Below are 15,203 nucleotides of genomic sequence, written 5' to 3' on the forward strand. Positions count from 1 at the left end.
GGCCGGTCTCGTCTTTTCCGTCAGTAGTCTTGCAGAAGTATGTCCCAGGTGAGGATCCGGACTACTTCTTTACGAACTTTGAAAGGCTGGCACAAGCGGCCAACTGGCCTGTGGATCGCTGGGGTCAATACCTGGGTCCCCTTCTGACCGGCGACCTACAGGCGGCCTACCAACAGGCCAACATCCAAGGCACCACCCCGTATGCAGACATCAAACGGTGCATTTTAGAACGCTTGGGTATAGACGACGACACCTACAGGGTACAATTGCGACAAGCAAAGGAGAAACCCCAGGAGAATCCAAGAGCTCTCTCCTTCCGAATCCGAGATCTCGCCAACAGATGGCTCCGACCCGAGACATCCTCCAAAGACAATATCCTTGAAAAGATATATCTGGAGCAATTCCTGAACTCCTTGCACCCGGCCACCCAGCGATGGGTAAGACAACACTCTAGGCTCACTCTCGAAACCGCCATAGAGATCGCCTCTGCCTATAGTCGGGCTCAAGAGCTCCAACGGGGAAGGGAGGATCATACGCACAGGAACACACACACTATGGTTCCCCGTCCCCCTCGTCCACAACCGGGACGGAGACCGGAACCTTCTCCTCTTCTGCCCTCTCCGGTCCTGTTCCGACCCCCCAACCCCGGACCCCAGTGTTACTCCTGTGGTGGGTTTGGACACATCGCTCGGATGTGCCCACAGAAGGAAGAGCCAATGGAGATAGGCCTAGTACGGAACTACCTGTGTCACCCTCCAGGGGCCGCTCCCCCGCCGTTCCACTGTCCTGTTGCTGTGGATGGACAACGACTGATGGCCCTGGCTGACACAGGGTGCCGTCAGAGTGTAGTAAGACCCCAAGACCTGGCCCAACCCGTCCAGCACCCTACAGGAGTAGTGGCCATCCAATGTGTCCACGGGGACACCAAGCACTACCCTACCACACAAGTACGAATCCAGCATCAGAAGGATCCAGGAACCAACCTCACCGTAGGCCTCGTGCCTGCTCTCCCTGAACAAGCCATTCTGGGGAGTGATTATCCAGGATTACCCACGCTACTACAGGAGACCTCGGACTCTCTAGCCCAATGGTGGAAGGATGCGCCTTATCTTGGCCAGTCTCCCCCGGAGTCCACACCTAAGCCACATAAACCCAAAAGTCAGCGGAGAAAAGAAAAGAAAGAGTACATCGGCGCATATCCTGTGGTACCCGAAGAACATCCCTGGCAGACTGATAGAGAGTTCAGGGCAGCGCAACAGGAGGATCCCCTCCTACAGGAAGCGTGGGGAAGGGCCCTTGAGCACGAAGACCCCTTACAAGTAGGTCCCTACTTTTTCAAAAGAAACGGGTTGTTGTACCGGGGAGGGGGTACTCCCCATCATGCACAATTACTTGTCCCAGGCCCCTTCCAGGACAAAGTCCTCTTCCTCGCTCACAGCCACCTCCTAGGGGGCCACTTTGGGGATGAGAAAACCAGCCAAGCTGTTCTGGAGAAATTCTATTGGCCGGGTGTACACCAGATGATCAAAACCTACTGTAGAGAGTGCGTGGTCTGTCAGAAAAATAGTCGTTACCGACCCCCCAGAGTCCCTTTACAACCCCTGCCTCTCATCGACGTCCCGTTCAGTAGGATAGGAATGGACATCATAGGCCCCTTCCTTCCTTCCCGCAGCGGGTGTCGTTATGCCTTAGTCATAGTCGACTACGCCACCCGCTTCCCTGAAGCCATACCCCTGCGCCAACCCACCACCCAGGCGATAGCAAAAGCCCTGATCACCCTGTTCTCTCGGGTAGGGTTTCCCAGAGAGATCCTGACAGATCAGGGTACCCCTTTTGTATCAGCCCTTATGAAACGGGTCTGTGCTGAGCTGGGGATCAAACAAATTCGTACCTCCGCCTACCATCCGCAAACGGACGGTTTGGTGGAACGGTACAATGCCACCCTCAAACAGACTCTCAAAAAGCTCTTGGGTCTGGAAGCCAAAAGATGGGAGGATATGTTGCCCCTGGCTCTGTTCGCCATACGCTGTAAAACGCAGAGCAGCACAGGCTTCTCCCCTTACGAGTTGCTATATGGACGGCCTCCCCGCACCCTGCTGGACATGGCACAGGAGGCCTGGGAAGCAGAGCCCGATCGCACACGGCCGCTTCCGGAATATATGGATAACCTTAAGACCCACCTAGGCATGATACGGGACATTGTCCGACAGAACCTAGAAAGAGCCCAAACCAGCCAGAAGAAGCAATATGACAGGGGCACGCGTCCCAGGGTATTTGCTGTCAACGATTTAGTCCTTCTCATGATGCCCTCGTCCGACCAGAAACTCCTGGGTCAGTGGCAAGGCCCTTACACCATTCTCCAGCAGGTGACGCCGGTGACCTATGAGGTAGAACTGGACGCCACACGCGGCACTTCCCAGATATTTCACGTCAATCTGCTGAAAAAATGGGAAGGACCCCGGCCGGTGTTAACCGGAAGCAACCGATCCCTGCCCTTTTCTTTTGACCCTTGTGTAGACACCGAACTACCTCCTACTCTAGTCCAGGAACTCCGCAATGCCCTAGGACCCCTTCAGCGGGTTTTTTCCTCTTCCCCAGGTCGCACCACCATTACTGAGCATGCCAACGAAACCGAACCAGGAAGAGTGGTCCGGTTGCGACCCTATAGAGTACCCGAGGCCCGTCGGGAGGTTATAAGGCAGGAGATAGAGGACATGCAAAAGATGGGGATAATAGAGCCCTCAGTTAGCGACTGGAACTCCCCTATCGTCCTTGTCCCAAAACCCGACGGGTCGGTCCGCTTCTGCATAGACTTTCGGGAGGTCAACAAAATATCCTCATTCGATACCTATCCCTTGCCCCGGGTGGACGAAATGATAGAGAGGATAGGGAAGGCGCAATATATCTCCACCCTTGACCTCTGTAAGGGGTACTGGCAAATCCCCCTCAGGGAGCAAGACAAGAGAAAGACAGCCTTTTCTACCCCTGAGGGGTTATACCAGTTCCTAGTTATGCCCTTCGGTCTTCACGGGGCACCCGCCACCTTTCAGCGGGCGATGAACCATGTTCTAAGACCCCATGCACAGTACGCGGGAGCCTACCTAGACGATATCGTCATATTCAGCGACAACTGGCCACAACATGTGAAACATCTATGCAGTGTTGTTTCTTCCCTGGGCTCTTACGGATTCGCCATCAATCCCGCCAAAACCACTCTGGCCGCGAAGACTGTCAAATACCTAGGGTATCTACTGGGGGAGGGACTCATAAGACCTCAGGAGAGCAAAACCGTGGCTATCAGGTCCCTATCCTTTCCACAGACAAAAAAAGACCTGCGTGCCTTTTTAGGGCTTCTTGGTTATTATCGGCGGTTTGTGCCCAACTTCTCCCAGAGAGCCGCTGCCCTGACGGATCTCCTAAAGAAGACAAACCGATCCGACGAGTTGTTACGGAACCCCTCTCCCGAAGCCTGGCACGCGTTTACAGATCTAAAGAACGCCTTGACCTCAAGCCCTGTTCTAATGCCCCCTGACTTCTCCCTGCCCTTTATCCTTCAAACAGATGCTTCCGAACAGGGGCTGCGGGCAGTGTTGTCCCAGAAAGACTCCACAGGCAATGAAAGACCCATTCTCTACGCCAGTCGTAAACTGTTTCCCAGGGAAAAACACTATTCAGTGGTAGAAAAAGAAGCCCTAGCCATAAAATGGGCGATTGACAATCTACGCTACTACTTGGAGGGCAGGGACTTCGTCCTCTATACGGATCACGCTCCCCTGGAGTGGATGGCCCGGAACAAAGGTCAGAACGACCGGGTCCTCCGCTGGTTTTTATCCCTTCAGCCGTTCCACTTCAAGACGCTACACCGGAAAGGGTCAGACCAGGGCAATGCCGATTTTCTGTCACGCTACCCTCATTCCCCATCCCGTACAAGAAGGACAGCTAGGGGAAGGGTATGTGAGGTGGCGGCCCCGCAACCCCCCCAGGAGCGCTGCACCTCCCCGCACCTACCTCAATCATCTCCGCCACCGGGACTACAACAGCGCTCCCCCTGTCATGGGGCGAGGACAGAACTCGGCATTCCGGCCATAACACACGGGACTCCGCCCTTCTTTCTTCCACAGGGACCAACCAGAACCACGGGACCTGAGGAAGTATATCCCGCCGACCCAGGAAGTCCCGCCCCGGAGGCAGAGTCAGCACAGGATAAAAGCGGGATCCGAGCAGAACACCCCGTCGGAGTTTTGTGGCAGGAGATTCAGACCGGAGCTGGAGTAGGAGAGCAGACGGGTGACGAAGAGGTGTGGACCGAAGAGTGGTGGAGCCCACAGGAGGTGGCTGAAGAGCGGCCGTAACTCACCTGGAGAGTTACGGCGGACCGGGTGAGTGTCTTCAGCCTTCCTTACCCCAACTCCTTAGGAGTCCTAGTAACACCCTGTAAATATACCCTTCTCTTTAGCAGCACGTCCCCTGCACTGTAACATAGCTTGTATAGCACTCGCACTGTTTGTAGTGGCCCCGCCTGTCCCTGTTCCCACACCTCCCTTCCCGACACCCTTTCTACAACCCCCTTGTGTTCCGGCCTCCCTCCTCCCTCCTTTCCTCACGGTCTCTTTTCTCTTCCCGCCCCCTCACGACCCGGGTGACGGTGTTCGGTTTAACTTGGGAACATAAGGAGGAGACTAACGGTCCTGTGTTTCTTTCTCTTACTGCCCTCCGTGGATCTCCTCTGCATCGGAGCTGACGTCGGAGAATCCCCGCCCCAGGACTGCGCCCAGGACCCGGAGCAGACGGCGAACCCGGACCTCTCCTTGTTTTCCTTTCTTGTGTTTGGGACACTGATTCTGGCTCACTGTATAAAAATAAATCTACAGTATAGCACACTACCTACGGCCTCCTCGCCTGCTTTTCCGGCCCGCAGATAGCCCAGCCCGACAATGCTTTAATTTAAAGACAAATGTGACCTTTCACAATTTACAACTACTTATGTGCCCCTTTGTGTAGTCTATTCCTTTGGGGTGGGGCTGAGAATGATCTGCATATACTTGCTTGCCTTCTGCAGGGGAGCAGAAGTGACAGACACTGTGAAACGGAAAGATAAGTTGAGGAAAACCTAGTAGTTATCTATGTTGCCTCGAAATTATCCACCCATCCCTCTTCTGCTGCCTCAGTGAGTTGCCTGGACTGCCACTCATAGTAAGACCACCCAGTTGTAAGAATAAAGTAAAAGTAAAGTCCACATTTGTAAAGCGCACAATCACCCGTAAGGGTCTCTAGGCGCTGGGGGCCGTCGGGAAGATTAAGCGAGCTATTGCCCAGAGTCACATGGTGCTGGGCTAACCTGCCGCCGGAGCCGGGGATCGAACCGTGGTCCCCAGATTCCAGCGTCAGTCGCCCTGGCCGCGGCGCCACACCTGTCTTGCAGTGGATGGTGACTAAAGCTGAACCTTAACAAACGTCTACATTGCTGGAGGTACACTGGCCGCCAGTGAAAGAGAATATTCAAGAGCATTTAAATAAATGGAGGGTGCCGCCTCTGTCGGGAAAGGAAAGACTGGACTCAGTGAAAATATACACCATTGCACTTCTTCATGCAATGTCGATATCAAACCCCGAAGAAGAGGTGACATCCTTACAGAGGAAGAGCAACACAAATCCCCAAAGAAGAGATCACAACTTTACAGAGAAAGATCAAAGACAATCTCAAAGACATCACACTCATGTAGAAAAAGATCAACAGCAATCCTCCAAGAAGGGATCACTCTCACCAAAGGAAGATTAACAGCAATGCCCAAATAGATCACATTCTTATAGAGAAAGATACACACCAATCCCCAAAGAAGAGATCACATCTTTACAAAGAAAGATCAAAATCAATCCCCAAATAAGAGATCAGACATTGACAAAGAAAGATTTACACAAATCCCCAAAGAAGAGATCACATTCGTATAAAGAAAGCTCAACACCAATTCCAAAAGAACAAATCATACTCTTAGAGTGAAAGATCAAAAGCAATCCCCAATGGGGAGATCACACAATTACAGAGAAAGCTCAACTTCAATTCATACAAAAAGAAATCAAAACCTTTATATTGGAGGGTAAGGACAAGGTTCTCCATGACAATGAAGATGGCGCCAAAGGCCAGGAGAGGCAGAGGAGTTATCAAGCAGCACATATATAACTTTTACAACTATGGATGGCATAGGAAACTGAAACAAAAGTGGCAAGGTGAATAGAGCAGTGGTGGATAGGACTCAGCAGATGTATGGCGGCTCCCCAGGGGTGCTAGACCCAAGGATGTGTAGTGTAGCACTAATAAAGGCACCATAATGTATACCTAGGATTGCACTCAAACCAATTCCCTGGAACCCAGAGTTTACTCCACCCTCTAAGGGACAGGCATTTTGCAGGTGGAAAGAAGCTGAATTATGTACTTTGAGGACATGCTTGTCAATGGAGCAATTAAATATTTTAGTCATCGTAAACAAAAATCTAAACTAACGGAAGCACACAGAATGACATGTGAGCAACTATGTTACTGGGCAATGTACACAATTAATAAAATTGTGTTCATGTTTGTTTTGTTTGTTTGTTTTGTAAAGCGCACAAATCACCTGGGGGTCTCAAAGCGCTAGCCTAAACCCTAACGCGTGAAGGAAAGAGAACGGAGGGAGCCACCAGAGAGAAGGAAAGATCAGAAGAGCCAGGTTTTTAGAGTTTTACGAAATTGTCTATGATTAGTTTCCATACATAACTGCAATGGGAGTGAATTCCACAGAGTAGGGGCAAGGTATGAAAAGGATCTGCCGCCGTTCCTGGCGGTAAGAATCTTAAAGGGGGTGAGAAGATATTTGGTTGAGGACCTGAGTGTTCTGGTAGGTTGACACCAGATGAGTTTTTGGCAAGATCACATGGTCCGATCCTATAGATGGTCTTGTGGATTAGGCAATTGATCTTAAAATGGATGCATTTCCTGATGGGAAGCCAGTGGAGAGCCCTCAGACTTGGTGCCGACAGGGGACGGTGAGTGTAGGTTTAATACAAGTCTGGCGGCTGTGTTTTGTAGCACCTGGGGTTTGGTAAGAAGCTCTGTTCATAAGAGAATTGACTGTTTTTAGCAGTTTCTTCCAAAGTACACCTCAACCAGAGGAACAAATTAAACATTTTACAAGCTACTGAAAGAGAAAGAAATACATCTGAGATGTGGGTAGCAGTCCAGCAGGAAACAAGCATTAGGCAAGAAAATAAGTTGTGGGCAATGGTGAGTTTCTGTGGGAGGCCATTCCAAAGAATTACACACATAGCACAATGTTATAGGTTCATATGTAATGGATGCCCAATGCCAAATATACTTAAATGTTTCTACCCGGGTACATTGGGATCATAAGGGAGGTGAATGGTGGATTATCTAATAGACCTGCCTAAGACTAGAAGGTTTGTGGAAGGAGTGCTCGATCTAATTAAACAGATATTGAGAGATCTGATCTAGGAGTTATCTGACGTGATAATATGGGCTCTTCGAGACCCTTTAGCATGTTCAAACATGAAAGATTTTGACTTGGAGAACTTACTAATTGCGGCTAAGCAGCTGATAACAATAACAAGGAAGAAGTCAGATACAACCATGGTGACCTAATGCCACCAAAAGTTTTGTATACTGAACAATGGTTCCTAGTGGAATGGTAGATAACACTCACGTTACTAAAAACAAAACCAAAGAATTGGTCAACAACACAATCTGACATTAGCCATGACAATTTGTGTATGTATATCATGAAAAGAAATATCTATAGAAAGTGTTCAGTGCGCAAGTGAACACACATAGAGTGAAGAAAGTGCCAAAATTGTCTAAGTGTCTATAATACAAATAAAACAATGGTACACATATATTTACAGTTGCTGTTTGTTCCTTTGGCAGGCAAAATCCTCTACAAAATGCACAAATCTTAATGATTAGCCACTTCAGTCGAATTGCCAGAGGGGATTCAACAGCGTTTCGGCCCATCATAAATTAGGGGGTCATCATCAGGACAAGAAAGTACAAGAGCAGAGCAATGTTTTGATGTTCCTATGTAACGGTTCATGGAAAAATAGGCGCTGGCCAACCAGTAACCTGAGATCATCTCAGTTTGAGAATTGGCGTACAATGCCTGTCTTAAGTAAAGCAGGCTGAGAAGCTAATCTGTTGGAGTTTAATGGAGTACCCTCAGTTGTATGCAAAATGTTCCCCTGCAGGTGCCAGACATGAACCGTTCTGCGCAAAGGATGCATCTATTTGTTTGCAAGCATTCCGTAAAATTAATTAGGAGCAGGAGAGAGGAGCTGAATTAAGTATTAGACTGCTTTGTCGTAAAAGGAGAATTTTAAACAACCCTTGTAAGCAGGAGTGTGATAGAGTTAGTATGCAGCCCAGGATGAGGATGAGTGCGAGTGTGTCTATTGATTTGCGAGTCTTCCGTGAATAAGTTTAGTGAGCGAGCAGGGAGCTGAATGAGGAATTAGACCACTTCGCCAGGAAGGGAGAATGAAAGTCCTTTGGTACCCCGAAGTGCCAATCAGCAAGGCTCAGATTTTCAGGGGAACCTTGCTAATCATTAAGCTTACTGTATTAATGTAAGGGTTTTCCTCCTGGAGGAACAAACACCAAATGAAAATACATTTGTACCAATGCCTTATTTATATTATACGCACTCAGAGAACCTTTAGAGAGAGTACCTTAATGAGGGCAAAAGGATTCAGCACGAGGGGTTGAGATCTTGATTACATCTGGGGTTGGATGTGTACAAGGTGTGTGGAGGGGAAGTTGAGGGTGTTGGTCTTTAACTAGGTGGGGCCATGAAAGACTACATTTTACTACAGGGCCTACAATGTGACAAGAGGCCTACGGTTGACAAATGTACAAATAAATCATACTCCCTTCTCTATGAACTGTAAATTGGTGACAAAATGCAATAAAGATGTTTTAAGAGAGAAGAAAAAAAATAAGGACAACAGATGCCTGGGGTTGGCCATCTCTGCAGGCAGACCTTTATGTACTCTAGAATGTTTATCCTTAAGGCTCCACGGCTGAGTGTTCAGGAGTCGGTTAATATCAGGGTGCCGGGTGGATAGGACGTTGCTACATATGAAGCTTACAATAAAGAAGATAATCTCTCATTCACCGTGCTTGTTGTACTTCTTCACAGATGTGGCTCAGCAAATCAGACTGGACTATTCCTTTTGGGAAAAGGCAATCCTGACTTGCTCATGATTGGACCCCTTCTGCAATGAAGCAGTTAAGAAAAACTGTTGGAATTGAGTAATACCAAGAGAAATTTACTGTTGTTAGTAAGTACTAGTGAAAACTTCCATTCCTCACATTTTTATTTACTCTCTGGAAAAAATGAGAAAAACTGGATATTTACTGTGTGCCATCGAACATAATATGGGATGAGAAAGATGCTTACCTTGGCCCCAACTCCGGGCAGTGCACAAAGAGCAGCCTTCGCCTCTTCGTATGGAACGGAGCGAAGGCTAGGCAGCCAGTCGGGGCCATGTTCCTTTAGGATCGCTTGGGCACTCTGGCTGATGAACTTGGCCCTGTAGCCAAAGCCCAGGTCTCGTAGCCTCACCTCAGCATCATCCGCTGGAACACACAGACAAGACGAGGGAATTGGTAACATCTGCAGTTCTTTTTTTTTTTTTTTTTTGAAAACCTTTATTGAAATGATAAGCAAACAAATACGGGCCTACAACCCAGGGGCCGGCCACAACAACATATAAAGCACAGTAGCAAGCAGTTAGGCGACTCAGCAACTTAGTAAGACAAGCGCGATTAATCCGAGGTACACTGTAAACACTTGCGTTGCCGGGAAGTAGGATAAATGAAGGTTTAATTTTAAAGGTTTTTAAGCGTGTCCAAAACAACAAAAAGCAAGAAGGATCAGAGTCCAAACGATACAACCAGGACAAAGGTGGGCTACGGTCATCAGAAAATCATCAAACATTAACCACAAGACATCAGGCTGGGGTCAGATAGGTCAGGATATATAACGAACACACAGTACAATACACCCCAGCCACCACCCATAAACCCCCGATCCACCCCAGGACTCCAAGAAACAGGGAGAGAAAAGAATAAAAAATAAAAATAAAAAAAAAAAGAAAGAAAAATTAAGGCCCATAGGAACGGAAACGAACAAAGAAAAACCCCCTCTCACACCCCCCACCCAACACACATGCAGAGGCTACGGCCTACCCCCCCCCTAGCAGTGCATCTGTCGCCCCAAAAGAGTACCCGAAATGCAGAAGAAAGAAAAGAAAGAAAAAAGAATCACAGAAGACCGGAGGAGGGCCAGAGAAAAGTCAAAACAATCAGCACTTTTACCCGCGGCCACCCAACCCCGGACCCCACCTCAGTACCTAACCAATCTTTACCTCCAGCAATTGTCCATCACAGCCCCAGCAATACACAGCAGGTCTCAACAAAAAGGAAGAACAGTCTCAGCCCTGTCCCCTTCGATCCAGCATGACAGCGGAGTCCAAGTCTAAAACAGCTAGCGTAGGTGGAAAAGGCGACTGTAAAATCCACTGCAGAAGTCGAGGCACTCGAAATGGGCCACACCGGCTGGGAAGTCGGTCACAAAAATCAATAGAAGCCACTGCTGCTTGCCCAAAGATAGTACAGTGGGAAGTAAAACAAATCCAAAGTCCAACCGCCGCAGCAGGCCGAGGCAAAGGCATCGAAACCAGGATGAAGCAAAGAGGCACGCCATCAGAGAACAAAGGAAGTGGAAAACATGGCGTCCGAAGCAGACGCGCCAGCCATCGAGAAAGGTCAGCATCGCCAGACCACTTCAAACCAACTTCGGAGAGGACAGCAGCAGAAACTGAGGCCTGAGCAGCTATCACCCCCACGGGCTCCAGGGTAGACGAACCACCGCAAACAGAGTGAGGATGTGGCGTAGCGTGCAGCATAGAAGGGCAATTACGGCCAGCCGGTGAAATCGCATCAAGCCGGTTCCCCAATCCTCGGGCAGTGTGATGAAAGGCAACCATAAGATCCTCCAAAGCATTTAAAACATCACGAGGTCCCAGCGGTGTAACCGAAATGGAGGAGACAGCCTCGTCCCCCGCCCAGGGCGAACGGCAGCAGAGCAGTTCTGAAAGCAAGCCGCCATTCGCAATCCTCGACGTACAACACTGCTGCAAAGGATCTGCGAGGCACCGCTGGGACACAGACATGAGGACAGCCGATCCTGAAGCCGCTTCAACTGTGGCAACGCCGGCGAACAAGCCACCCTCGAAATGAGCAGAGGACTCCGCTGGTAGGCGCTGGGTGCCCAATGCAGAAAATGGCGTCCGCTATGGGGGAAGAGCAACAAAGAAGCAGATCCGTCACCGTCAAGCTGGGGAAGGATACAAAGTGAGAGCGCCGGTACAATGTTTCCAGGAGCATGGGAGCGCCAAGCAAGGGGAAGCGCTGCGGTGATGAGCCCAGCGCAGCAATGTAACCCCAGCTGACCGGCTCCTCCTCCACCACGGTGGCCGCTGTTGTTGTGGCTGTGTCCCGCCTCACCCCACAGGCTACGGCCCGGCTGCGATCCCTCAAAGGGCCGGAAAGAGAACAGGGACGCCGCACCACCGGCAGCGCCCGGACTGCGCCGGGAAGCAAAACAACGGGATCTGGAGCACTTCCCGAGTCAACTTGTTGCGTGAAGGCACAGGATATGCGGCAGGATAGTAAGAAAGGCACGAGGGTCGGCGGAGCCGAGAGACTAGGCGGCCATCTCGGCTGCAGGCTAGGCTCCTCCTGCAACATCTGCAGTTCTTAAAGCTGAAGTGCTACCAAAAGAACATTAAAAAGCTAATCAACAAGTAGACCTGACGTGAAGCATAACTGTTCGGCTTTTCTAGAATTCTACGTCATGTTTCATCGTCATAGTCATCATTAGCTGGAAGTGTTCAAGCCAGAGAACAGTCAATCGAGGACGGATGTACATTCCTTATTATATCAAGCGGGAAGGTAAGTGACAGTGCGCATGTCTGAGAAGTGTCCATGAGTGCAAAGGTGTTCCCTACTCCAAGAGCTCTTCCCACCAGAACTAGCCATACCTTTAGTCCAGAAAGTTGTGAGCTCTGGCCAGGTTCACAAACATTGTTTCCAATCTGAACTTAAACAGATTCAGGACAACAGCATGGAAGTAACCTGGACACATCATTTAAAATCTTGGGTAAGGAATGACGTTGCTCTTTTTTTTTCTCCTGGGGAGCAAGATGGCGGCCACTTAGTTGTGGCCGGTGCAGCGGAGCAGTGAGGTCGAGAGAGAGCCCAGGGGAGATGTAACCCTTCACAGCTGAGAAAATCCCCTGATATCGTAACTAAGGATTCGCTCTCTCGCAAACAAACCGGCATGCTGACAGCACTCACCTGTCGAGGGTCTGCCAGGCAAGTATTGCGAGTGCTGCTGTCGGCACTCTCAGTCTTCTCCCCCGGCCACGGACGTCCTGCGAGAGGTGCTGGGCGGAGCCGAGTGCGGAGCTGGTGGAGCAAAGCGGAGCACTGAGAGGAGATTGAAGAAGCGAGCAGACGCCGGGGAGCTCCGATCAGGACCCGCAGCAGGAGGAGGGAGACTCGGAAAGTAACAAAGGCTCCTAAAATAAATGCCGGTTCGAAAACGGCATATCTGAAGAAAAAAGCCGCCCGGGAGGGGATGGAGGCAGAGGAGAGTGAGGAGGCGCGGCGAGATCTCTCACCCCCGTCAGAACAAATCAAAAAGAGGCAACAAGCTGCAGGGAGGACTCGTCAGGCTGCAGCCTCAATTGCGGACATGTTTCCCAAAGCGGGTAAGGAGAAGGAGGGGAAAGAAACCAAGGAATCGAAAGAAGCGGGGGTAAGCTCTGTGGTCAAGCCGGATTTATGTGGCGAAACACCTATGGAGAAACAAACTATTGGGAATAATGAACCGCCCCCTAATCTTGCCCCGCTCTCAGTCGCGGTCACGCCGGGGGTTAGCGAGAAACAGCAGGCTGCAATAGTGGAGATGTCCCTAGAAGAATTAACCCCAAGCCTGGGAAAAGGAGCTGAGGTATCCTCTTCGTGCCATGTAACTAAAGTACCGGCGGGTGACGACCAGACTTCCTCGAAGGCTCCCATTAAAGACAATATGGCAGAATTATCCGAGCTGGGGGCCTCGGTTAATACAGACTACACAGATATCCAGAGTGATACCCAGAGTGTAGAATTAGATCAAGCTACGGGTGGAGCCTGTAATGAAAGGGAGAAAGTGCCAAGCGGAGCCTTCTACTCAGTCTCAGACGGGGTCGGTTGGTCGGAGGAGGAGGAGGAACATAGCTCTTATCTAGGCTCAGAGAGCAACCCCGAACTAGATCAACCAGCAACCGCGATTAAATCTCAGGCGATTATGAAGGATCAAGCTCATCCACAACAAGAGTTGAGTTGGGATCATTCCTCTGCCATGCCTCTGCAGGGAAGTCCCCGTCCGGAACTTACCCATATGTCGCTTTTGGAGACAATCCATCAGGAGATCCTCACCCATAGGGAGGAAACACGGCAAGACAATCGGAAATCCCAGGCCGCGATGAGGAAAATGCAGAAGGTGGTCAGGAAGTTATCCAAAACCTGCACCAACACCGGAGACAGAGTCTCTAACTTGGAAGAGAGAGTGGTGTTAACTGAGGTCGAGGCGGCTGCGGCCACTAGTAAGGTCAATGCCCACTGTGCCCAGGTGATAGATCTTCAATGGAAGCTCGAGGAGATGGAAAACAGGCTTCGCCGGAACAACTTAAGGGTCCTGGGAATTCCGAAGGGGATCGAGGGCTCTGACATAAGGGCGTTTATAATCAAGCTCTTCAAAAAAGCTTTCCCCGAGCTTTCCAGTTGGAACTGGTCTATTGAGCTGCAGCGGGTACACCGTACTCCCTTCAAAATACAAAGGAACGCTAAGGAAGGGGACAAACCTAGAGCAGTTCTAATATTCCTCGGTAATTTTATTCTAAGGCAGGCAATCCGGAAAAGGCCAGACCCGACGCCAGGAGAAGTAGTGAGGGGGTCTCTTTCTTCGTCCGCCCGGACTACTGCCACACGACTGTATAGCGAAGGTGGTGCTTGAGAGAAATGATCAAGCCATTTCAGGACAAAAAGATTCAAGCCTTTTTTATAAACTCGGCCCAGCTAAAAGTAATCAATGAACGGAGGACATGATGACATTTGACGAGCGAACTGTATGCTGATGCACTACATGCTAAGAACGACTTGCTGTGTGATTGAGTGAAAATTGCACCACTTACTTTGTAATGCTAAATACCTGATCCCAGCCGAGCAGCGCTGTGAAACGATTTAATGTTTTTAGCACGATAATATTGACTTTTAAATAGCACTGCGTCGATTGATTTTACAAATTGCACTGTGTTTTGAATTTTTAAAATACCTCGGTAAGATCCTCACCTTAAAAACACTTGTGACCCCTGTAGCCCCGGTCCACCGCAAGCGCTAGGCTTGTTTGTGTGGAGGGTGCAGGGCGGTACCTTCTTCCGGCTTCCAGGCCGGGGCAGGCACTGATTGGGCAAGCGAGTGTGTAGAGGCGGAGCTGATGACTAGCCTGTCCTCTACATTAACCGGACACTCTCTATGACGCGCAGCGAATACATGCTGCGACCGCGCCATAGCCGCGCCAAAGACAAGCCTAAGACCAGCCCGTCTGTGCCCGTCCGGGCCAGGCCGGGACAAGGAGCATGGAACCATACCCCACCAGCCCGACATATCACAGGTATGAGCTCCGAACAATTAAGAGCCCTACGGCCTGCAAAACATAGCAACTGCACCGTGCTAACGCCATCAGAAAATACCAATTGCACTAATTGTAATTTTACCCTTACCAATATCCAACCCCACCCTGACCCAAGATCCTGCACACTAACACCGTCCCAACGGCCGAAACATGCTTCTTGCGAATATTCTTTTTATAGCTTTAATTGCAGATCTTTACCGCAGCATAAACTTGACATTTTTAACTTTTTACTAGACAAAGAACCCAGTGTCCTGTTCCTAACAGATGCAATAAAGAAACAATGTCCTGAGAGGTAAGGATATATAGACACTTAAATAGGCATGCACACAGCATTACTAGTAAGGAAAGAAGGAGAACACTCATGGGTATCAGAAAAGATAGTTATTCATCTTTATAGTATGACATTCATTTTATGGT

The 15,203-nt window shown here is 49.7% G+C and overlaps 1 protein-coding gene across 2 annotated transcripts in view; it reads right to left on the bottom strand.

Moving 5' to 3' along the window:
- OGG1 (8-oxoguanine DNA glycosylase) overlaps positions 1-15,203 on the bottom strand; it is an 86,845-nt gene that overhangs the window by 12,303 nt on the left and 59,339 nt on the right. For both annotated transcript variants that reach the window (XM_078661852.1, XM_078661851.1), the window contains exon 5: positions 9,444-9,622. In XM_078661852.1, coding sequence (XP_078517978.1) covers positions 9,444-9,622 — 179 coding nt within the window. The remainder of the gene's footprint in view (positions 1-9,443; positions 9,623-15,203) is intronic.

This window comes from Lissotriton helveticus, chromosome 9 (assembly GCF_964261635.1).
Source record: "Lissotriton helveticus chromosome 9, aLisHel1.1, whole genome shotgun sequence".
Taxonomy (NCBI): domain Eukaryota; kingdom Metazoa; phylum Chordata; class Amphibia; order Caudata; family Salamandridae; genus Lissotriton; species Lissotriton helveticus.